Source organism: Thunnus maccoyii, chromosome 4 (assembly GCF_910596095.1).
Source record: "Thunnus maccoyii chromosome 4, fThuMac1.1, whole genome shotgun sequence".
Taxonomy (NCBI): Eukaryota; Metazoa; Chordata; class Actinopteri; order Scombriformes; family Scombridae; genus Thunnus; species Thunnus maccoyii.
Genome location: NC_056536.1, coordinates 29,680,511 through 29,704,955, shown reverse-complemented (window position 1 = coordinate 29,704,955; position 24,445 = coordinate 29,680,511). Strand labels below are relative to the sequence as shown.

At 39.7% G+C, this 24,445-nt stretch overlaps 1 protein-coding gene across 1 annotated transcript in view; it reads left to right on the top strand.

Annotated features, from left to right (window-relative positions):
* The window catches only part of cables2b (Cdk5 and Abl enzyme substrate 2b), a 35,328-nt gene extending 12,525 nt beyond the window's left edge, over positions 1–22,803 (top strand). Inside the window, exons 2-10 of the mRNA XM_042408157.1 lie at positions 7,996–8,091; positions 12,310–12,387; positions 13,209–13,317; positions 13,433–13,601; positions 15,062–15,159; positions 17,317–17,423; positions 17,531–17,650; positions 18,622–18,706; positions 19,954–22,803. Coding sequence (XP_042264091.1) covers positions 7,996–8,091; positions 12,310–12,387; positions 13,209–13,317; positions 13,433–13,601; positions 15,062–15,159; positions 17,317–17,423; positions 17,531–17,650; positions 18,622–18,706; positions 19,954–20,100 — 1,009 coding nt within the window. The 3' untranslated portion in view covers positions 20,101–22,803. The remainder of the gene's footprint in view (positions 1–7,995; positions 8,092–12,309; positions 12,388–13,208; positions 13,318–13,432; positions 13,602–15,061; positions 15,160–17,316; positions 17,424–17,530; positions 17,651–18,621; positions 18,707–19,953) is intronic.
* Positions 22,804–24,445: the final 1,642 nt, after the last annotated feature.

Genomic DNA, 24,445 nt, shown 5'->3' with positions numbered 1-24,445 from the left:
TAAGCAGCTGTAAGAACATATATGAAGGTATCTGCCATGCCTATAATGAACTCTGCCGTAATGTTGGAATGAAAGCAGATATTTTTAGAGCCATGAAAAGGAGGCAGAGATGAAGAGAATAATAAAAAAAAGTTGGGAGTTAAAAGTGACACTGGTGTAGATGAGAAGATTATAGCTGTCTTTATACTTCCTGGATAATCTGACATTTTCTTTGTAGCAATGTGACAGACTGGTCACAGCTCAAAGCGCAGAGAGAAAGAGATCATACAGAGTTGAATTCACATCATGCATTTACAGTATAGCTATATTTAAATTGTTCTCTGCTGTAGTTTAGTCTGTTTGCTAAGAAGAAAACATGAAACGATGGAGAATTAAGACTTAGCGTTGAATTTTTCATGGATGTTGATTCCCTTTTAAGCTGCAATGTGGGGATAGTAAGAAAAAAAGGAAATTTGTACTAAAAAGGCTTTAACTTTGGAAGATATCCTCTTGAATTTGGATGGATGAAGCCTCATATAAGCTGCAGATAAACTTTTAAATACATTTTAAACCAGCGTCTGGTTCAAAAGTAGTTAAGCTGACTTTACCCCCATTCAAACAAGTCGCATTGCACTGTGTTTCCATCACCCTTCATTCTTTATTTCAGGTGAAGTTAGTTTTGTAGTGAGGTCATTTAGAGACAAGGCTCAGTTTACAAAAGTATACAGCCTGTCATGCTGGTACTCTGTGTCGTTCTGTTTACAATGACACAGCAAAAAAAAAGCAGTGGTTCAGCTGAAAAAAAAAAAAGAGACTCATCCTAATTTTATTGCTGTAGAGTTATTACTGCCCGTCACTGATGCAAGTAAAAAAAAAACAAAAAAACCCAGAATATAAAGAATAAAAAGGCTCCCCGATTAAAAACATCAGAGGACAGAGGAAACAGATCCATTCATACAAATAATAAAACTATATTGCTTGTATAAATGAGCAACAGAACTACGGTAGAGACAGTCACACGGACAGGAAGTACGTGAGTGAAGGAAGAAAAAAAGCGAGTAGAAGAAGAAAACAGAAATAAAACAACAGACAGAATGAGCACAAGATAAAAAAAAAACATCCAGCGACTGTGTGTTTTTTTTCTTAATTCTATTTTAAGAATTCAGCATTCTGACATTGAGTGTGTTTGCGCTGGTTTATTTTGAGATAAAAATGACACCAGCTATTATTAGTGTGACTCTGGTGGTGTTCATGACTAAAATTGAATAAGTGACCCGATGTCCCAGACACATCCCCTTCAGTTCAGTCCCAAAAAAAAAAAAAAAGAAGAGGCCTGCAGCTAGTCCTGAGCTTTGACCTGCAGAGTCTCTGTTTCCTGTGAGATTTAATGGATTGTTGGTGGGTTTGAATTTCACATCGGACAAGAGTTCTCAAAAATACAACAGATACTCTTTAAGTACTTCAATTCAGAGTCTACTCACTCGTGTACACTTCAGATTTCATCTTACCAGTCGAATTATCCGCCTGTTTTGCTGCATCGTTTCACACAAAACACCACAGAAAGGCATCATGGCAGACCAGAAGGTTGTCTTCTCCATGACCTCACTAATGACTCGAATGCTAAATTAACTGTGATATAAATAGAGAACTATGATGTAAAAGCAAAGCAGAGCAGTATGATGAGGGTTCTTGTTTATTCAACCTAGTTTGTGATCACGTCTCTGATGTTCCCAGCTCCGATGCTGAATACTACAGTAGCAATATTACAGTACAGTAGTAGTATGTTAGCTAAACTAATCATATGCCAGACCTGACACCGATACTGCTTCCTCTATTGCTGTCCAATGAGATCAACACTTCAGTTGACAGCGCTGTAAAGAGCCAATCAGGAAAGACTCTCCACAGTGTGTAAGGATTTTATTACTATACCAAGTAATTATACAGTATTTCTACTAAAAAATGCGTCAGTGCCTCAGTGATATTGTGAGTATTTTTATAATTTTATCACAAAATAATAATCATCTCAGCTTATGTCATCTGACTTTTTTAACACAGGTTACAAAGTGCGTTACATTGACATTAGGGACACAAAGAAAATAGGACACAAAAACCATTAAAGACACATTCAAGAACACATACAGAGCACACACTTGAATTTATGAAATGTTATGAGAAAGCCATCCTAAAAAAAGGTGGTGTTTTTTTTGAAACAGTCAACAGATTTTAACTGATCTGATGGAAGTGGGGAGATTGTTCCAAAGTCTGGGTGCCATGGCAACAAAAGCACAGTCGCCTTTGGTTTTTTAGTTTGGCACGTGGTACGGCCAACAGGTTTTTGGTTGGAAGACCTAAGTGACCGCTCGGTAGTAGATGAAGAGAATCTTGAAATCAATCCTGAACTTCACTGGCAGCCGATGCAGTGAGGCTAAAACAGGAGTGATGTGAAAGATATTCAATGTTAAAATGTTTTTGTATATTTGATTGATATTAAACAATGACAGCAAAGTTTCAGCAATACTTGTTACCCAATACCCTGTTACAAAATCACTGAGGGTGTAATTGTTCTTATTGTTATTGTTTCTCTAGCAGAGTCTGTGTTCTTGGTGGCGTAATCACTGTAGGAATGAAAGAATCAATGACCTTTATTGTCTTCTCACCACAGTTACATTTATACATTTCAGTTAAAATGCTAATGATAGTGTGTTTCCAGGGCCTGGTGAAAAGCTAGCATGAATGCCAAATGTAAAGGAAATGTAACAGATATTAAAAGTTTAGAGGAATTTCAAAGTAAGGTTTAAAAACAGAGTGTAAAGAATCTAGTGTGCGAGGTTGAATTGATACAAGCATTGAAAAACTTGTGGATCGAAGGTGTCCCGATACCCTGCAGCAAGCCCCCTCCCGTCTCAGTACAATCAATGGTTCATTCAGTTATTTATGAATATATCACGCATGAACTCATTTATTTATTCATCGTTGCATAGCAGCATAAATGTTTTCAGAAACACAGAAGCCCTTACCCGATCCAACATTGTTAAGTTTCTGTTTAGAAAAGGAACATACAAAATTAATGTGACTGTTATGTAAAAAAAAAAAAAGCTTTGCTGTCTAGTTTTGGCTGATTGTGCTATAGTTAAGTGGCACAGAAAATAAATTATTAACATTTAACTACAAATTCAGAAAATCTTCCCATAATATCTTTAAGTGCATAATGGCTAAACAGCTCTTTTCGCTAGTATTTTGTGGAAAATAAGGGATGAGTAATAGACAGGCTTGTATTGTAAAGGTTACAAGTTTAGTGTCTCGGCAGAATGTGACATTAAAATTCATCCATTAGTTGATTAGTTTATTAATTGTTTAGTCAATGAAATGTCAAAAAATGGCGTAACTTCTCAGAGGCCACAGTGACGTCTTCAATTTCCTGTTTTGTCTGACTGACATTCTGAAATGTTCAATATTCATTCATTCAGTCATATTAGACAAGGAAAGACAGCAAATCTTCAATGCTTTGGTGTCATCATCAACATCATCAACATCCACATCATCCTCATCCTCATCCTCAGCAGCAGGGGAAACAGCGGACCGGGATTTTTCCGTTCCCACAGAATGGAAACTTTCCACAACATCCCAGAGAGATGAAGCAGGCTGGTTCTCATGGAAGTGGGCCGCTGGTCAGACTGTTGTGATAATGAGGCTGCAGATCCACAGCTCAGATACTGGGACGGATTTAGAAAGACTGGGAGAGCGGTGGCGTCATCTATCACACTCTTTATGAATATACTGTTGATGTTTATGACTGCAGTGTTTGCTCACAGCCTCCAAGCTGAGAAAATAATTTAGAGATAACTGACAAGGCTATTTATTATGACAGTAGCGTCGGCTATAATAATAACCCAGCCTGTTAAAAGGTCAGTCACGCTTCTGCTGATGAACTTTGTCATTATGATTGTGTGGGTTTGTTTGCGGTCTGTCAAAATGAGATGTCACGTTCTCAGATGTTATTTGTAGCTGCCAATCATGAGGTTAGTTAGCTGCTGTCATTACTGCAGCGCTCAATAACTGCTCATTATTCAGCCATGTTACCATGTGAACAGACTGGGTGTCAAACTTCAACAGTATTTTCCTACAGACCAACATGTGTGTGTAGAATCGGTTATCTAAATCTGGCAAACAATATCTCCTCAGATTGGAAATGTGATAATGATACATAAACAACAGTCTTGATAGGGATCAAGATACTATTGTGACATGTATGTAGCGTCATGTATGACAAACTAAAGCACTAAGTCATCATGTTTGAGGACCTGAAACCAGCAAATATTTGAGATTTTTGCGTTAAAAAAATGACTGAAACTATTATTCGATTATCAAAAAAGTTGCAGATTAATTTCTGTCAGTCAGTTAATCAACTGATCAATGGTGCTCTACTCGTGTTGCTTTGTTTTCAAAGTATGAACTGAACATGTCATAGGAATTAAACATTTTAAAAGTTATTATTCACATTTTTATATCAGAGCTTCGATATGTTTTTTCTGCCAGAAAACTTTGAACCTTTATGTTGTTTCTCCTAAAGAACTTAAGTGTCCCATTTGAAATTCTCAGTACTACTAATACCAAAAATTCCAGCTACTATAAAGCATTCAGGAATTAGTCTTCATCCGAGAGACTGTACAGTCATATAGAAGGTCAGGGTGTGGTGCCCTGCTCAAAGGCACCTCCAGTAGAGACCAGTGTGTTGGTTCTAATAAGGATCAAACTACAAGTGTACAAGTTCATTATTTTCAATGGAGACACACGACAATCGCACTCAAAACCTAAAGCAATGCTGTCACAGCGCACACTCATTGCACCGAAATGGAAAAATCTCAACTTTTTGCGAATGGAGCAAGTGTACCACAGGTCATGTGACAAGAATCAACCAATCAGCTCCACAGGACTTGGCTTGTCACAACATCTGGTTTAAAGTTCAGCCAACGCCGCCATTAAAAACCAATAAGATACAAGTTGTTTTGGTTGCTTACCAGGCGCGACAGTAGCGCAACCTCCCAAACACCTTGGATAAAAAGATGAAAGCGGCACTGCTGGCGTTTTCCACACATTTTTAGACCCAACATCTGAAAAGCCCCCGCTGTGGGTGGCCATATTTGTCTATGTCATCGTGGATGATACCACCACCACCACCACCACCAGCACCAGCAGGCTCTTTCCATTCCCACACAATGGAAACATTCCACAACATCCCGGAATGCTGTGGAATGATGGTTCCCGTGGAAATGGAAGGCTTAGAAAATTCCATCATGTGACCACGGTTACAGTAAATACCAAAGATAGAATAATCAGAAATAGAGTTTTTGGTTTATTAATACTTGAGAGCTGAGACTGTTGTGGTTCTGGATATTTTTACTTTTTAATCTTTATTTATATTCAGAGGAAACTGATTGAGCAGCAGCTTCACTGGAACTCTTGAAAAACAGCTGCATTTTGATATTTTAAAATTGTTGACATCATCATCAATGGTTCCCAGTGTAGTGTTTGAATTGACTTATGTGCTGTGATCATTTTCCATCAGCATATTTACTCTTAATTCAATTTTACATATTTCCCAGAATGCTGACACCAACCCACAGAGTTGCCAGGTTGCCACAATACCAATGACCACTAAGATGAAAACTACAACTGCACTGTTGTGACTGGTCTAACTGGTGTCAGAAAGAAGTCCTCACTCTTTGATTCAGAAGGACCAAAATTAGACACTTACATGCCGATGTTTTAGACTAGAGCCTCAATGATTAGTCGATTAATCAATTAGTTGATGGACAGATAATTAATACGATTTTAAACTTGGTATATTCAGGTTTTGGAGTGCTGATCAGACAAAACAAGACATTTAAAGATGTAGCTTTTGACTCTGTGAAATTATAGTGGTCATTTTTCACTATTTTCTGTCATTTTGTGGACAAAACGATCAATCAAGACTAATCATAATAATGAAAATAATCCTTAGTTGCAGCCTTACTTCAGTCGATTGACATTTGATGGGAAAGGAAGGTTACTGAAGCTCTGGTCCACCCTGGAGGTCTTGTGAAGAGTTTGTCTGTGGATTGGTTAACAGTATCTGTGGCCTGTTTAGACCAGCCTATGTTAGCTCATCCTGCAAAGCACAACAGTGAACTGAAACGCTGCAGTGCTTGTGCATCTAAAAAAAAAAAGCAGCTGTCTGCAAATTTTCTATGCAGGAGAAGAAACTGATTCTCCTTAAAAATGTAAAAATATGAATCATGATGCAACTGTAATATGACATATTGTAATATGAATTTAGTGAATTCTAACACTAATTCCAACAACTATGTGCAGCAAAGAATTTAAAATATAAAATAAATGGCTGTTTTTTTAAAAAAGTAAATTGTTTTAAGGTGGAATTTCCTTTATAAATATTTGTATTGCAAAGAAATTTGTGAAATGTGTATTTGGGGTGGAATGTTGAGCCTGAAACTCAACGTGACCGAATGTAGAGACGCATCCAACAAACACACACACACACACACAGAAACATCTGCTTTACCTTGTTAAAAGTACTGAGGAATGACAGTAGAAAGTTATGTAAGTGTGTGTGTGTGTGTGTGTGTGTGTGTGTGTGTGTGTGAGTCACATAGTGAGCAGCAGTGATAGCAGCGTTTTAAACTCCATGTGGTGTGGAATCACCAGGTCAGCCGTAAAAAAACAGTAACAGATGCTCTGTGTGTGTGTGTGTGTGTGTGTCTCTCAGTATCGATGTGTGTGAGCATGTGTGTTCATGTATGTGTGTGTGTGTTCACACTCACAGTTGTGTAACACTTCTGTCTCTCAGCAGAAGGTCTTAGCGTTGTGGTTTTCTTCCGGTGGCTCGGGATTCAATCTGCTTCGTGTTTGTGTGTTGTTCTGTTTAAAACTGTATCTCGTGTTGTCATACTGTTGTTCTCACAGAACTGAGTAGTACATCAATAACAGTGTTTCTTCCTATAATTGAACTGGCGAGCCGCCAGACCAACAAGAACCCCTGCCAGGTCAAAAAAAAAATCTTTTTAATTGCCAAAAATAACAATAAATATCCATTCGGAAGTTAATAGTGTTTGGGAGCCTCTGTGCAGCGCTGTTGTGAAACGTGAGTCAACCTCCGTGTTGTTGCCTGGGAAACTGTTGGTAGCGTAACTCCTATTAAGGAACAGGGCAGTGCGTAATGTGTGTGTGTGTGTGTGTGTAGCGAGTGTGACAGCACGAGCGGCAGAAAAGTGATGTGAGCGGAGGAGAGGAAAAGGTGAATTGTCGATCTGGAAGTAAATGTACAGTACAGGCTAGAAGTGTGTCAGCTAATAAATGCTGCAGCATCTCAAGCTAAGCTCCAAAGTTAGCAACAACAGGTTAGCCTAACCTGACGACACTAAATGGAGAACGATGGAGAAACATGTGGCTGCTGAGTCTGCTCAATGCTTTGTTATGCTATTATATTATCATTATATCGATGGCATAAAATGGTCTTAAAATAATAATAATATTGTTTATCGCAATTATTTCTAGAACAATATATATCATCCAACAAAAGTAGTTATGGTGACAGGCCTAAACGCTGATGCCAGTGATGTTATGTAACCGCTGTGATGTCAGCGAGCTGATCTCCTTGGCCCGCTTTCATGACGAGGTCTGTTTTTAATCCACGAGGTCGACACAGTGATACAACCTGGCTCATAACCTGACCTTCAGCAGACACACACACACACACACACACACACACACACACACACACACACACACACACACAGAGGCAGACAGACAGACACTTAGCTTCAATTTTGTCCTGTTTTTGGCTCAGCGTTTTTTTTAAGCAGTCAAAGCTTTAATATGATATGTTTTGGCCAGGCTGCTACAGTTGAATGCAAAACTGTCTATTTAGATTTTGACATGAACTGCAGCATGTTGATTTAAACTAACTGCTATATAAACTGATGTATTTATTCATCGCCGTCTCTCTCTCTTTCCATCCAGGACCCGTAACCTCTCCGGCGGTTCTCCCAGACCTCGACACACCAAGAAGATCCACTTCATCAAAAACATGAAACAGTACGACACAAGAGGCAGCAGGTGGGACACGCGCAAACACATACGCATGCACACACAGCATCCAAACATTTCATCATCATTCCCGTCTTGTGACCAACTGTAACTCACATCATCAACTGTTCCTCTGCTACCGGCCAAATCTTCGTCTGGGTGTAGATAACGTTTAGAAGCGTGTTGATCCCTGCTGTTCACAGCGTGTTGAGTTACAGAATGACACCAAAACACGCAGCGAGGTTAGGGCAGTGGGCTTAGGCTTTGATCCAGAGACTCGTGTTGTTAGAGGCAAAAAGCTCCTGCAAGGAAAATAGTGAGGCACCACAGGAATACAAGATATTGAGACCTTCGCTATTAGCCATACTGAGAGCTATATTCTCTGCAATAAGTCAATCCACTGTAGTACAGCGATAGTAGACTGAGGTGAGGTATAGGTAGTTTAGCATCTTGTGGAGTTATTCTGAACACATACAGCTGAAAAAATCCCCCCAAAGTCTGTAAAATAAGACCACAAACTGTAAAGCGCATAAAGGTTAGAGAAGCAAGGTTCAATCCCTAGACCAGTATGATAAATCTGGGTCCATTACCACCACTTGGGTGCCATAAGGCCAAGGCCAGCAGATCAGACTGTGGTTGTACTGGGCAGCTTCCAGGTGTAAATGTGAGTAAAGTGTGATCAGGAAGTCCCTGCAAAAGCGAGGCTGCCTCTCAGCAGAAACTTCCTTGAAGAAGAATAACAGAAAAAAAAAATCTATACTTATGTTAGTTTGTGGTGTCTTGCTGAAGGTCACAGGTTTCACAACTTTCTATTACAGCTCAGTCTCTCAACCAGTAACCTTTATCCACTCTGCTGACACGCAGCGTTTACTCGACCGCAGGAGGGGAAACCGAGCCGTCGCTTTGTCTCTCGTGGACAGTGTCATTCTGCTCTGCTCAGTTCTTCCTCTATTGTATTCTATTCTAGTCCTTCCTTTCAGGGCTGCATAAATCAGACCTCTGGGTCAAAAAGAACACAGAGCAAATCTACTCATCAGATAATAATAGACCGAGGGGCTGATTGTTTTAAAAATAGATTCAGCTAAGAGCGGCGGAGACCTGTTGTTTGTATTTCTGCCGTGCAGTCACACAGAGGGGGACGGAGTTTACAGATGAGAGTGAATGTAAAACGTGCTCTCCTCCTGCGGGTCATGGGAGATTTTAAACGGGTCACCAATTTTAAAAAAAGAATCTAAATGTCAGTTTAAGAGCTTCCAACAAGCCTCCCGCTGTGCCGCAGCTCTTCATCGTCATAGTTACAGTTAATAAAGGAGAACGATCATAAAGATTAAATGTCGAGCTATTTAGCATCTATAAGCATCATGCAAACTTTTAAACAATGCTTTATAATAAACATTTAAGGGCTCGTTGTCACGCTGCAGAATAAATTTGCGACCAATCAGACGCCTCCTTAATGGTGTTGCATAATTGGATAAGAATTTAAACATCTAAAGTGCCTTAAACTTTTGCACAGTGCTGTATATTTTCTTGAATGTTCTTTTTTTAAATATAATATAAGGTTGGCTGTGTGTTGTCTGGAAAAACAATTTGCATCTTGCATTGAAAAAATCATTCTCATTGTCATAAATAACTGGATGTCAAACACATATGACTTAATGAGTGGAAGGAAAGTCATGAACATTAGCTTTGTATGGAGTAAACCTGTGCTAGAACACCACTAATATACAATTTGGTGGTATTTCTGAGTAGCCTAACACATTCTGACAAAATGATAATATATTGCACGCCAAGTTAAGACATATAGTGACTCTGCCATAATCCTGTCAATAAAGGGAGTAAACACTGTACTTTCATTGAGATAATTAAAAGTTAATAGTGTTTTCTGTATGGTTGTAGTGATAATTTTAAAAAAAATGGCAGAATTGTCCACAAAATTAGGATGTTAAAAATAGAATCTGGCTAATTCTTCGTGTAGCTCAGTAGTAACGACTCCCAGGTCAGGAGTTCAGTTCTCAGTGGGATCACACTGCTGTTTTTATTTGAGGTGATTATGGAATAATTTGCCCCTAGTTTTATGAAATGGGTTGTAATAAATGAATGTGTGTGTGTGTGTGTGTGTGTGTGTGTGTGTGTGTGTGTGTGTGTGTGTGTGTGTGTGTGTGTGTGTGTGTGTGTGTGTGTGTGTGTGTAGTCACATTTCCAGCAGCAGCAGCAGCACTGTTGTGATGCTTCTGCTGTTTCCACTGAACTCCCTGGTGACTTCCTGCTCTTGACTTTCCCATGCATCATAGGGAACACCGTGTGTGTGTGTGCATGTGTGTGTGTGTGTGTGTGTCTCAATGGTACACACAACCAACAACAGCGTCAAATTCAGACTCATAATCTGTCTCGTGGGATGGACGGAGAGGAGGAGGAGGAGGGGGGAGGGAGAAGTCAGGACGGTCAGTTTTTCACATTGCAGGACACTAATGATTTACTCACAGCTAAATCCTTTATATTTATAATATACTACATATTTATCTTATGTGAGAACTAAACTATGAAGCCTTTAGTTCCCCTTTTTCTTCCCTTTTTGAATGATGAATCACTTCATAAAACAGTTTTACTTCCAGAAATAACCAGTGACAACCACAGGATGAGATCACTTTGTATTCTGAGTTCAGTTTGGTCCTGATTTTAAAAACGTACACTATGTTTAACCAGGATTATGTCGTACTTATAAAAATAATCAGCGTTTGGATTAACTTCTATTCTTCATTTCAAGTTTATCCCTATAAACACACAACTGTATATACAACCGTACTGTAGCAAAGTAGCAGATGTGAGTTTGAATCTTTGGAGAGATCACATACCATCCTGTCGTCTGATGTCAAAGACCAACTTCACATCATAAATTCACTGGTTAAGAAAACACAGAAAGAAACTCCAGGAAATCCCCTCTGCGGGAGTTAACTGTATTTACTTATAACTTTATCATCCCTAAGCTAAAATTACAATGTTTGACAACAGTTTTCTAACTTGGAGTCAGATGAGAAAGTGTGCACAGGACCAAGAACCAGTAGCTGGAAGTCCTAGAGCTGGACTGGTCCTGGATCTGACCAGTATCCACCTCCAGCACAGTGCAGGTTTCCCCACCAGAAGATACTTCTGATCAATCGATATGTCTTCCAGACTGCACTTGTGAAGACTGTGAAGTAACTCCACTCATTTTGAAATAAAAAAAAATATGATTTGTTAAAAAAAAAACCCTACATGTGTTTCTTCAAGAAAATAAACACAAATAAGATTATAAACATTTATTTTCCCATGTGCCCCAGAGCCCACTGAGCCCTCACACTTGACCTTAGGAGGCCCTTTCTGGCTGATCACACACACACACAAACACACACAAATGACCAAACCTACTGAAAAAAACCAACTTAAATGTAAAGAATTTCAGGACACTTGTGTGTCTCGTGTGACAAAGTAATTATACAACATCCACTTTTATATAATTATAACCATTGCGAGTAGTGTTGGAGATGGGTTACATGAGGTCAAAAGATAAAATTACTCATCATAAACATGTTGAACTCAGAGATAAGTATGTGTACGTTTTCACATACTGTGAATCTTTTTCCAGTCTCTTCGGTTCCTGAGCCGAACATAATGACTGTAAACATTTTCCTCCGAGACACAAACCAGGCGACAACACTTGCTCCGTAGGGCTTTACTCTCCGGAGGAACCGCAATAAATACACACACACCGTTCCAGCGAAACAGTCCTCGTGGCAGGTAGAAGACACGGGTCAGTTATGAAAGAGTCAAGTGTGTGTGTTTGTGTCGCCGTAACATTCAAGTACCCGCTGAGGAGCAGAGCCATCGTCTTCAAAACATCTTAAACTCATCAGTTTTTAATTGATTTGATTTTTTTTACCCGACTAAATGTTGACGATGTCTTGTGGAGGATTTTATTCTCTCCTACTGAAAATACTCGTCCGAAAATACGTGTCTAAAACATGTTGGAGTCCAGTCCAACCCTACTCGAACGTCATGATCCCTGTTTTAATTACTAAGAGGCCCAAACCACTGCAGCATTTAATGAGATTAAACCTTAAACAACCAGATAAATCCCAGATTCTTACTGTTAACCTGACTTGCTATCAGAAATATTCTAAATAACACATTTTTTATTTGTTATATAGTGGAAGAGGCTTAGAATAAAATCTTGCTCGATGCTCATGTGTTTTGTTTTTTTGTGTTTTTCAGGATCGTGCTGATCTGCGCTAAGAGGTCTCTGTGCGCTGCCTTCTCTGTTCTGCCGTACGGAGAAAGCTTCTACCTCAGGTAATCAACACACATATATACACACCTGCACGCACACACACACACACACCTTGTGCTTTAGTGTCTGATAGGATAAAATAATAGGAGAGGAGTTTGAGATGGAGAACGGGTCACAGAATGAAGAAGGATGTGATTTCTAGGAGAGAGAGGAAGGAGGAGAGGAGGAGGAGAGGTTCGTGACAATTTTCCCATGTGCCCCAGAGCCCCTTGAGCCCCCTAGACTTGACCTTAGACCTTTCTGGCTGATCACACACACACACACACACACACGCACACTGTTTGAAAACACAGATACAGAGTAACCGTCATGTCAAGTTATCTTAAGCCCTTCCTCTGTATCACAGTCACACACAAACACACACACAGTCTTTTAGATAGAAATCTACAGCAGCAGCCCTTATACGTGCTTATCATCACGTCACACACACACACAGTGAGCACACACGCACACACACACACACATACCAAACACACAGCTGTACGCAAGGAAACAAGGATCTGCTCGGAAACACGGATTAGTAGAAACATCACACTTACATAGACTTACACAAATACCATATGCAACATTCACACATACACAAACACAGTTGTGGAGGCAAAGTGAGTAACACCAGTCTTCTTCTTTGGTATTTTGTCACTCGCAGAGGAAGTGAGCTCAAACATCACATTTCCAGTTTTAGCTCATAGCTCTATGAAACTGTGAAAGTGTGTTCTTGTGGTTGTGGGTTTTTTTTACATTTCAGTCATAGAAATGTTTCTGAATCACAAGCTGTTAAGAACTACTCTGTTCACCTTAACTCCCACTCTCTCTTTATCTCTAGTGACCCAACATTAAACCACCCCAGGAGGAGACACTCGTCCGGGAACATCTCCACCACCCTGGAGATGCTACCGGGGCTGGAGGGCTTCCAACTGGACACCTACGGCAGGGTAGATAAACTCACACGAGGGTAGATGTTGTTATGATCGCCAAGCGTTTCATGTGTTCAGATCCTCCTCATTCCCTCTCTTTCTCTCTCTCTCTCTCTCTCTCTTCCTGTCTCAGTCGGTGTCGTACGCTCAGTTCCTGTACCCCACTAACGCTCTGGTGAGACAGAAGCCGTCGTCCACCAGCGACCTGACGCTGCAGATTCCCGTCTCCAGGAGCACACACAGCATGCCGGGCAGGAGCTTCCCTCCCAGTCGACTGAACAGCACTGTGGGACTGGACCTGGGTAATACCTACACACACACTCACACACACACACACACACACACACATACACACACATAGGATGGTGAGGGAAGCAGGCTGCTTGTTTTCGCACCTCAGGGTGTCTGTGATGTCACCTTTATGAAAGTAAACTTTAAAGATGACATCTGGAGCCTGATCAATACTGGATTTGTGTCACTGAATTTTGAATAAATGATCCAGCAAGTAAAGTAACGACTGCAGGGAGACGAAGAACGAAAATGCAAAAGAGGAAGAAGAAGAAGGAAGAGGGAGGAAGAGAAAACAAACGCAGGATGGAGGGATGGAGAGATGAAACGTGTTGTTGCAGCTGTGCGGGGGTGTTGTCCTCTTTATATGTTAAACACATATGTACACACTGTGTCACATGTCACATGCTCTACACACACACACACACACACACACACACCCCTGTATTAGCCTCTAAACCTCTATCTCTAATTCAGAACCGCTCATTAACACAACAGAGCTGTGTATGTGTGTGTGTGTGTGTGTGTGTGTGTGTGTGTGTATGTGTGTGTGTGTGTGTGTGTGTGTGTGTGTGTGTGTTCACTGATTGCAGATTTATATTTTTAGTCTTCTTGTGACGCATATCTTCAGTCTCTCAATCATCAATCATGTTTACACTTCACGTCGTTAACTAGTCACTAAAACGTCCAACAATCATTAAGTTTCGTTTAGAGGTCGGAAACCGTGACGCGGTCGGCTTCACCCGCGTCACCGCTCCCAGCTGTTTGTCAGTAAACAGCTGCGGTGTGTAAGCTAGCCACCGCTAAATAACAATGACTAAAACATCATGGAGGCAACTTTGGTATCTGTCGTCTTATGTTGCTTTCAGGAGAGAAAGCGAACAAGGATAAGGCTTATCGATTAATCAACTAGTCGTTTGGTTTATAAAATGTCAGAAAAAGGTGAAAAATGTTTCCTGAAGCCCAAGATGCAACCAAGAATGTTTTGTTTTGTCCCGATCAACAGTCCACAATCCAAAGATATTCAGTTTACTGTTATAGAGAACTAAAGAAACCAGAAATATTCATATTTAAGTATCTGTAACTAGAGAATGTTACAGAAAAATGACTCACAATGATTATTTGATAATCAAATAGTTGGCGATTAATATTCTTTTGATTGACTAATCAACTTAATGTTCTTCTACTCATCATTAGAGGACAGGTCTGCTACTTGTGTCCATCAGGTTCAGGCAGCGTTACAATCTGGGTTTTTAAATAAAAGCAAACTTTATGGCGATATAAATGAGAAAGAAAAGATGAGAAAGAAAAAACGATATACTAGTCAATACATCATATATCCAACTTATATAAACAAACTCGCACACAAACAAACACAACATACAGTCCACTTCTTCACGTCAGGTTTTACTCTTTTACAAAACAGAATGATTTCTGATTTCATTTCTTAAACTTGTGTGTGTTTGTTGTCCAGGTGTAGAAGATGTGACGGACTACGACCCTAACCTCCTCAGTGACCCCCAGTGGCCTTGTGGGAAACACAAGCGAGTGCTGATCTTTGCCTCCTACATGGTAAAACCCTTTTTTTTTTTTTTTTTTTACTACTAACGTAAATGAGAAATCAAAGCTGGAAGAGATTATTTGGGAATGTTATGGTTTCCCAGTGAGTTATAGGATGCTGTTATGTCTCTCTGGAAACAGGAACAACAACCCGCTATGACAGCATGACCTAAATTCATCTATTATAGGGCGTCTGCTCCGCTATAATATTCCTTTGTGCGTCCGTCTGAGTCAGTCTGTTGTAATTAACCTCTAAACAAACATACAGTCACTCTCGCCGCCGATCGATAGACCTCTGACGCATCACAGAGCTTTGTTTTGTGTAAACCTTTTTCCGACTGAGTGTGACGGTATGCAGAACTGTTACACTCTACTGCTATCGCTAGTTAGCCCGATGTAATATTATCCTCTGCCACACAAGTTTCTAAGAAACGAGAGTGAACGAGCGGAGAGAAAAGCTGAAGGAGAGGCAGGCAGAGAGCAAATAAAGAAGAGATGACACAGAAGCACAGAGGAAGAAGGATCGAGGATTATAAAACTCTGAGAACTGGGAATAATCGCTGCACACACACACACACACACACACACACGGCTCTTTTACATCAACATAATTATCCTATAGGCATCAGCTTCGTTTTATCCCTCCGCTGAGATGAATTAAAAACGATGAACACACACACTCTTATCATAACTGTTTAATCCATCAGAGAGGATTATTACTGAGGTGGGCTGCTTTGTCACTGATCCTCTGTGTGTGTGTGTGTGTGTGTGTGTGTGTGTGTGCGTGTGTGTGTGTGTGTGTGTGTTAGCCTTACACAGTGTCATCTCACCACCCACCGAGTGTCAACTCTCTGACCTAAGCTAGAAACACACTCTAATAAAAGAATAAAAACACACACACTGCCTCACTGTACGCTTTAACTATGACCCAACACTCACACACCCTGTAAACACACATACTGACATGAAGTGATACTTACCATGAAGTAGAAATATAAACTTCACATTTACCATGTGTGCAAACATACTGAGGCCTTAGAAGCTCATGTACTGTCACAGAATATCATGGATTATACTAAACTGACTTCAATTTAAGCCAGAATCAGATTACAGTACAAAACATCAGGAAATCTGCTTGTATCATTCACATAAATAGAAAATAAAGATTTTATTCTCTCCATTTTAAACAGCAGTTTATTGTCTCTTTATGGTTGTTAAAGAATAAAACTGGTGATTTTCTATATTTTTCTTCCAGCCAAACTAACAATGAACTCATCCTACTCACAAGTATTGTGTTTGTATTTAAAACCTGATATATCTCTATATTCCACTACGCTGTAGAACTCTGTTGTTTACCAAAAACTATTAAAAACATGTCAGTGAGCCACACTGTTGCACTGCGTGACATTTTCCTTCATTACAAAGATCGGATTGATTGTAGATACACACACAATACTTGTAAGTAGATCAGGTTATTGTCAGTTTGGTTTTTAATTAATTGGATTATACAAAAACAGACATCCCCATCTGGTTATTTTAACACGTCACATTTTGACACTTTTTCAGTAGATTTTACAAAAACTACTATATCACAATATATATTATCACTGTTCTTATTTTCACCTCTTCTGATGGCAGGATGAATCTGGGTTAATTTCGCCCAAAATTTCTGTACCCCTCCTACATTTAATGTGTAATAATTTCAGTTTTTACATCTTTTAAGAAGTTGAAAACAAAGAGTTTTTTCCTTTTTTTCAGACATGTTATCAGTTATTTTCTTATTCTCAATGTGGCCAATTGTGTGTGTGTTTTTTTTTATTGCCAGCATAAGAATAAATAATTACCACTTCAAATTAGGAGAGCATCTCTGCAAATTAGCTCAGCACCCCTTTTCTCCCCCCAAATTTCTAAATAATACTGTACATGCTCTCCCACCGTTCTCCACACTCTCAATGTCAAGCAATGTCTTGAATACTTTCAATAGTAATTAATTCACATCTGTGACGCAGGCTTCATCCAGCGCATACACAGCTATTAAAGTGTTAATCAATGTCAGATATGTAATAAAATACAAATAAAGGCGCATAGATACAAGGACCTGACTGTACTGTTGCCAGTGTGCTCAGAGTGAAGCAGCAGATGACTGAACTTTCCTCTTTTATCCTCCAGACAACAGTCATAGAATACGTCAAACCGTCCGACCTGAAGAAAGACATGAACGAGACGTTTAAGGAGAAATATCCTCACATTAAACTCACCCTCAGCAAGATCCGCAGGTAACGTCTTCGCACAGAAATACCTTTTAAAGGACTCACAGTAACACACACTTTATCATCTACAAAGCTTTGTATCATATTATAAACTGTTTGACTTTGTGTCTCAGTCTGAAGAGAGAGATGAAAGTATTCGGGGAAGACTGCGGCCTGCAGCCCGTCACCATAGCGATGGCGTTCGTCTACTTTGAGAAGTTGGTGCTGCAGGGTCGACTCAACAAACAGAACAGGTACGTAAACACCTGATCCTCGTTTAACACAACGGCTGTGTTTAGTCTCTGTAATGCTATTTGATACCACAGAAGGCACGGAACTTGACATCGTTGCCCGGTTACGCTGAACAGGGACGTCATTTGGCAGGTTATATAAAAACTCTTCCCACATTTAGTCACAAGGGCGATATCAGATTGGTCCAATACTCTGAAGTCTCTGAGTATTTACCAGTACTCATACTCAGCGGTGCTGATTGGTTGATTTATCTGCAGTAACTCCGTTATTGAAGGGAACCACATGAACATCTGTTCAGATTAAATCTTGTTTGTTTTTTTATGCAGATTTTCTATGATTGAACTGTCCAAAAAAAAACCAACAAAAATGAGCACAATGTCCAACAAAAACAAAACAACATGTTGTCCTGTGAGGTTTGACAAAAATCCGTCTGTTGAGAAATGAACATCAACAATGTGGATTTCCCAGCATGCTGCTGTGTGGAGCCCACAGTGCAGGATGTAGGTGTGGCTCCCTCTTGTGTTTGTTTTTAGTAATTGTGATAACGGCAGCAAAAAAACCCATTCAAACTGTCCTAATACTGTTTATATGATCTATCAATCATTGTTCCGTCTCTGTTTGTAACTCACTGGAGGACACAGACTAGTGAAAACTCTTCAGTGCAACATAAACCACATAAAGCAACATCAGTCTCATGTCCATCCACTACTGTTTATCTTGTCTCTTCAAGATAAACAGTTGATGGTGTTTATTCTCCAGTCTGGTGCCATTGAAGCATTATAGCATAAGAAGGCAAACTTCAAACAATGGAAAACTGTTTTGTGGAGATTTGGGGATACACTTTAGATTTTACTTGTTAATTATTTGACACGTTGTGGTTTTATGAGTCCGACCTGTTCCTGGTCCGTCAGTAATTCTCACTGCAGCAGGACGTGCTGCCAGTTTAAACTGTTGTTGTTGTTGTTTGTTACAGGAAGTTGGTGTCAGCTGCCTGCCTCCTACTGGCTGCTAAGATCAGCAGTGACCTCAAGAAACAAGAGGTCAAACACCTCATCGATGTAAGACACACACACACACACACACACACACACACACACACACACACACACTCACACTCAGATCACAGCGGTGACCTCTGCCTGTCATTCATATCATGTTGCTCTCACTCAGGTGTTTGTGAAGCTGATCTACCTGAGCAGGTGGAAAACAACCTGCAGGGTCTCTGTGCTGCATTCATGACTCCCCTCTCACACACACACACACACACACACACACACACACACACACACACACGCAGAGAGAGAGAGAGTGAAAATCAAACCTCAGCAGTGTTGTTGTCACGGATACATCAGCACAATCAATGGTATCAGGCCAGTTTTAGCTTATCACAGTCATATCTGTATCAGCGTACATGTCAGTAAATATCAAAGATATGTTTGAAGTAGTTTAGAAACTGGTTCTCTATTACATAGTTTGTCCACCAGAGAGCACTGACAAGTCACATATCTTTGTTAAGTTTCCTTAATAACAACATTTAAAGGATCCTTATCAAAAAAAGATGAGTTGATTAGTCAGGAAGTTAATCTCCAACATGTTTGATAATCAGTTCAAAGCCAAATATCAAACATATGTTGATTCCAGCTTCTCCATTGTGAAGATTTGCATCTTTCCTCTGTTTCATATCATTATAAACTGAATATTTTGTAGTTTTAGACTGTTGCTCAGACAAAACAAGTTATCTGAAGATGTCACGTTAAACTCATAACAAAAAAAATGCATCTCTCACTATTTTCTGACATTTTACAGACTAAACAGTGAATCAATCTGATAAATAATTGACCGATTATTCTATAATGTAAATAATCATTCGTTGCATCCTGGAATTGATCAATCGTTTACTGTAAAATATAAAAATCACAGACAATTCCCATCTCAGATTACCAGATTTGAGACGAGTGTCTTCAAACAACTTATTTTGAAACAAAAAATGAGGTTTAATTTGAAATAAAATGCAAGCAAATCTGCACATTTGACTCAAACGTTCATAACAAATAACTTAAACCTCATGACTCAATACTTTTGAGTCAGTCGGCTCAGTATTTTGTTGATTTTAGCAAAACTTCACAAGCGATGAAATCTGACAAAACACAGAAATCAAATAAACATTTCACAAAACCACCACATTTTAACATCAAACGTACAAAATCCTGATTTTTATCAGCCAATAAGAAAGAAAAGATGAAATAAAAATAGAAAACACATAAAAGATTTAACGTGTGTGTGTCTGTCGCTCTGTGTCCTGTAGAAGCTGGAGGAGCGCTTCAGGATCAGCAGGAGGGAGCTGATTTCATTTGAGTTCACCATCCTGGTCGCCCTGGAGATGGCGCTCTACCTCCCCGAGAGTAAAGTCATGCCTCATTACAGACGGTTAGTGCAGCAGCAGCAGTTATAGCAGCACATCGATCCCTTCCCTCCAGGGACTATCAGCACCTTCCAGCTCCACACTATGACGGACGGATCCTCATCACGCGCCGAGGAATCATCCTCCTCTCCGCTTACGACGCGGACACCAAAGTTCAGCCGCACCGTGACGAGACGGCAGACCCGACAGAGAGCGTCATCACCTTCTTCTCTCCTCCACCGAAACACCAAAGTGACGACACACTGTGATCGACGGCTCATCTCAAACCCTCAAAATCACGTCTCTCTTAAAAGGAATATTTAATTTTTTTCACTTCCTGTGAAAAATAATCATATCTTTGTCCGTCATTCCTGTAAAAAAAAAACAATCTATTTACTCACCGGCTCCTTGGCAGAGACTTTACTTTCTAGGGAATATTTTTTTTAAACTTGCATGGCAGGTTTAATTTTGGTTAAATTTAAGGTTTTGAAGGAAAAAGTCCTCTTTTGTAAAATCTCTGCAGTGGAGCAGGTGAGTAACAAGTTGGCCAAAACTTTGTAAAGAACAACCAGACATTCACAAACCAGCCTCACCTCAAGGTTTCATTTAACTTTTAAGTGAACAAGAACAAGAAATCCTGTCATGCAACGCTCAGAAAATATTTGATCATGTGATATGATGGAAGGCTCCAAAACTAAACGACTAAATAGACCTTGAGGTGAGGCCGGTTTGTCGCCTTTTGTTTCCAACTGTGAAGCTGAAGCCTGTTTTCTGTCAGGTTTTTCCATTGCACCTGTATCCTGTTCACACAGCTCTGGATCTGACATGACTCTTTGGTTTTCCACTGGAATCATTAACATTCATACAGTATGTGTCACTGCTACCTGAATGTACCAGCTCTGCTCTGCTGTCTCAACCTTTTGAAAAACAAATCCACCCTCACATGCTGGATTTGACAAAACGTGAGAGCTCGTATAAGACAAAATACTGCTGCAATGGAAAAACCTTTTAACTGACGGGTAAAACGTCTAACAGTGATTCCTGTCAGGCTACAAACAAAGTGAAATCTGGTGTGTTCACTCGCAAAGTGGTCAGCTTGTCACAGAAATCTAGAAATTTAAGGGTGAAGTTGGGTTTCTAAAGAGGAGAAAGAGTCCAGAAACATTACAAGCTCACAGCTGTAATTAAACAGCTGTCTTTAATGCTTCCCAATTTTTTTTTTTGGTGAGTTTACTGTACTGTAGGACAAAACGTACTTAAAGTCGTTGCTCTAAAACAGTTTGGAGATTGTTGCCTTTGTAGCACACTGGTCTCCAAGAGCTAAAATGCTAAGAAATATTGAAGATGGTTTCTAAGATGACACTTTGGTTATTTTTGCTTTAAAGCTGTTGACAGTCACTAACCGTAATCATGGGTCTTGTGCATCCGACAATCATTTTACTGCACTTCAGTTTTAACTGAAGCAGTCATTGTTGAATTATGTCTTCCTTTTAACAGGTTTTTAAGCCATAAGAGAAATTATGTCAGTACCGTGGTAGCATTAGTTCCCTTATCAAACGGAGAAATTTGTTTCTCTGATGTCATACCTTCCGTTCATTTTTTATGAAGTGTGGTTTCATCGTAGTGTCACATTGTTCCGACTCTAATGTCAGCACTTTTCTTTCTTCTTTTTTTTGAAGATATTTACACTCACTAGCTTCGCTGCTCCTTCTGCATTCTTTCATTTATTGAACGAATCAGCGGGTCTCTTACATTTCTAAGCATCAGCAAGCTTTACAATCACTCTCACTGAGCTGCTGTCAGAAGCTCCGCTGCAGGAGTTTAAGGGTTTAAGTGCCTTGCCTAAGGGCACCTGAAGTGTCGTTCAAGAAGAGGAAAGTTGTTTCAAAATTCTCCCCTTGGAACCCAGGGATTCAAGCCGGCAACTTTTTAGTCACAGGCCTCCTGGTTTCTCTCGATGTATTATTATCTGTATTGTGGTCTCTGTCCTGTTCTCGTGTTGTCACCCTTCCTCTTTTCTGACAGCTTGTTGTCACCGTCAAAAGGTCTTCAAGGGGAAATAACACAGTGACTTCCTGGAAGATAAGTATACTTCCCCATCTCGTGTGCTTCTTTGAGGTCACACTGAAATACGTGATAACGGGTCACAACAAGGCCTGTCTCGTTCCAAATGCTTCTTTTAGACGCAACTTCTCCAAATTCGGGGGACACAAACGCACTTTCCTTTTGGCGTCTTTAATGCTCCCGAGAGGTGGAAAACAGAAGTCACATCACAGCCGAGGCAGGCTGATTTGGTTGATATATGGGATTAGTCGTTTTCATTTGACGTTTTGTGCAGCAGAGCTGACTAGTGTTAGTGCTCGAGGTGAAGAGACGCAAAACACGGCGGCTTTAAAACCCCTGAAACCGACACATCAGCACACTTTCGGTACAATAATCCTGTAAAGACACTGAAACACAAAGTGACAGCCTTTTAAAGGTTGGACTGTAAAGACTCGTGTTAAGTGGAACTCACTGTGGTCGCAGACGGCCTCGTACTTTCTGCACTGTAACAGGAACAGATTACAACACATGTTGTAACAGGAAGATCACAACTACCAAAAAGACCTTTCTGTTCATGAACTACCTTAGAAAAACATTTCATTTCATGTGTCAAAAGTCAGTCGATGTTATTTATTCAGTTCTCACTGTATCATAAAAAGGGACAAACATTTAACCAAGCAGAGGCCTCTAACAGGATGTTTAAGCAGTAAACTGGTGTCAGGACTTAATGGAACATTTTACTTGAGCATTTAAAATGTTGTTTTGTGTTTTTTTTAGTGGTTACTAGCAGCCATGTTGGAAAACGACTGCACAAACACTCCCTATAAGGCCTCTGTTGTTTTTGCACTTTGCCTTTTTGCTTCACAATCCTGATTTTTTTTTTTAAATCACTAAGTAACAAGTGTAATAATATTTTTCTACATGTGAAGTATCTTATTGTATTGTTGTATATTGAAAACTGACCGAGTCACTGAACTTTATTTATTGCTAATAATACTCCAGATGAAGAATCGTGTTTTAAACTATCAAAGAGATGATGCAAAGTATCGTCACACCCGTTCATTTTAATTTCAACTTTTGGATTTAAAACACTTTTCTTCATCTCGAGGTTTCACGTCAATGTTCTTCCACTGGTGTTATTTCTCTAGTGTGTTAAAAAGGGAACTTTGTATTTCGGAGTCTGGGTTCATCTCCACGTAAATGTTGGAGCAGGAGATCTGATCATGTTCGCTCTAGATTTAAAAAGCTCCGTTACACGATCGAAACAACGCAACAGGTCACGACTAAGCATCTGTTTTTTTTGGTCAGATGTGTAAAGCTTCTGGTTTGAGTTTGGTTAATATCAAATCTACTTGATGTTTATTATGTAGGTCGTAGTGGGTGGCGGTGGTGGTGTACTGGAGTACATTATATTGAAAGTGTTCCTAATATTTTGCCCCCTTCATGATGGAGTGGACAAAATATTAGGAACACTTTTCAATATAATGCACTCCACTACACCATCACCACCCACTATGACCTCAATAATAAACATAAAGTAAAATTTCTGACAATGTCAAGAAAAACTGAAAACGTATAAGCTTCGTAAAAAAAGTAGAATTTATGGCAGAGCTGTTGTATTGGATTGTGCTCGGTGAGTGTGTATCAGGCTTTGGATACACACACACACACAGTACTTGTAATTAGGATCACTTCTTTGCTGGTTTTGATTTTCTTCGGGAATTTCCTGATGATAAGAAAACTTTTCCTTTAAAAGGGCCGTACCAGTTACTTGTCATGTTTCGCCTTCCATACGAATGTTTTCCATTTGAAAATCTCATAGTAGACTCTTTAAGTTGTATGAAGCATCACAGTGCACGTCAAGTCTACGTATTTTCTTTATGTTATGTAATTGTTGTGACGTAACACACTGCAGACTTTTCATATCAATCTGGAGTTAAAGCGCACTGACACGTAACTGAAAAAGACACTGTAGACTTGATGTTCACTGTGACAAATTACACACACGTGTTTCAAGACAAGGCTAGTTGATTTTGCAGAAGTGAAAGCAGTGGCTGCCTGAAAGTTGAGAAATCATGTTTGAAAATATGAAATTTAGAAAATGGAAGCTAAAGCTAAGTCTGGAAGCTAAGGCTTGTTAAAACACTGGTGTGGTCCTTTAAAGGCAGGAGGCCAGTTTTTTTTTTTTTAATGTTCTCTCCTGTTCTGACAAAGGTGGTGAAGAATCCTCACGCCACGGTTTGCACTGAGACACTTCAGAGCAGAGTCGTATATTTAAACTGTTGTCATAGTTAAAAAAAAAAAACAATGAAAGAGGGGAAAAAGTAATTTTGGCAATAAATACAAAAGATGC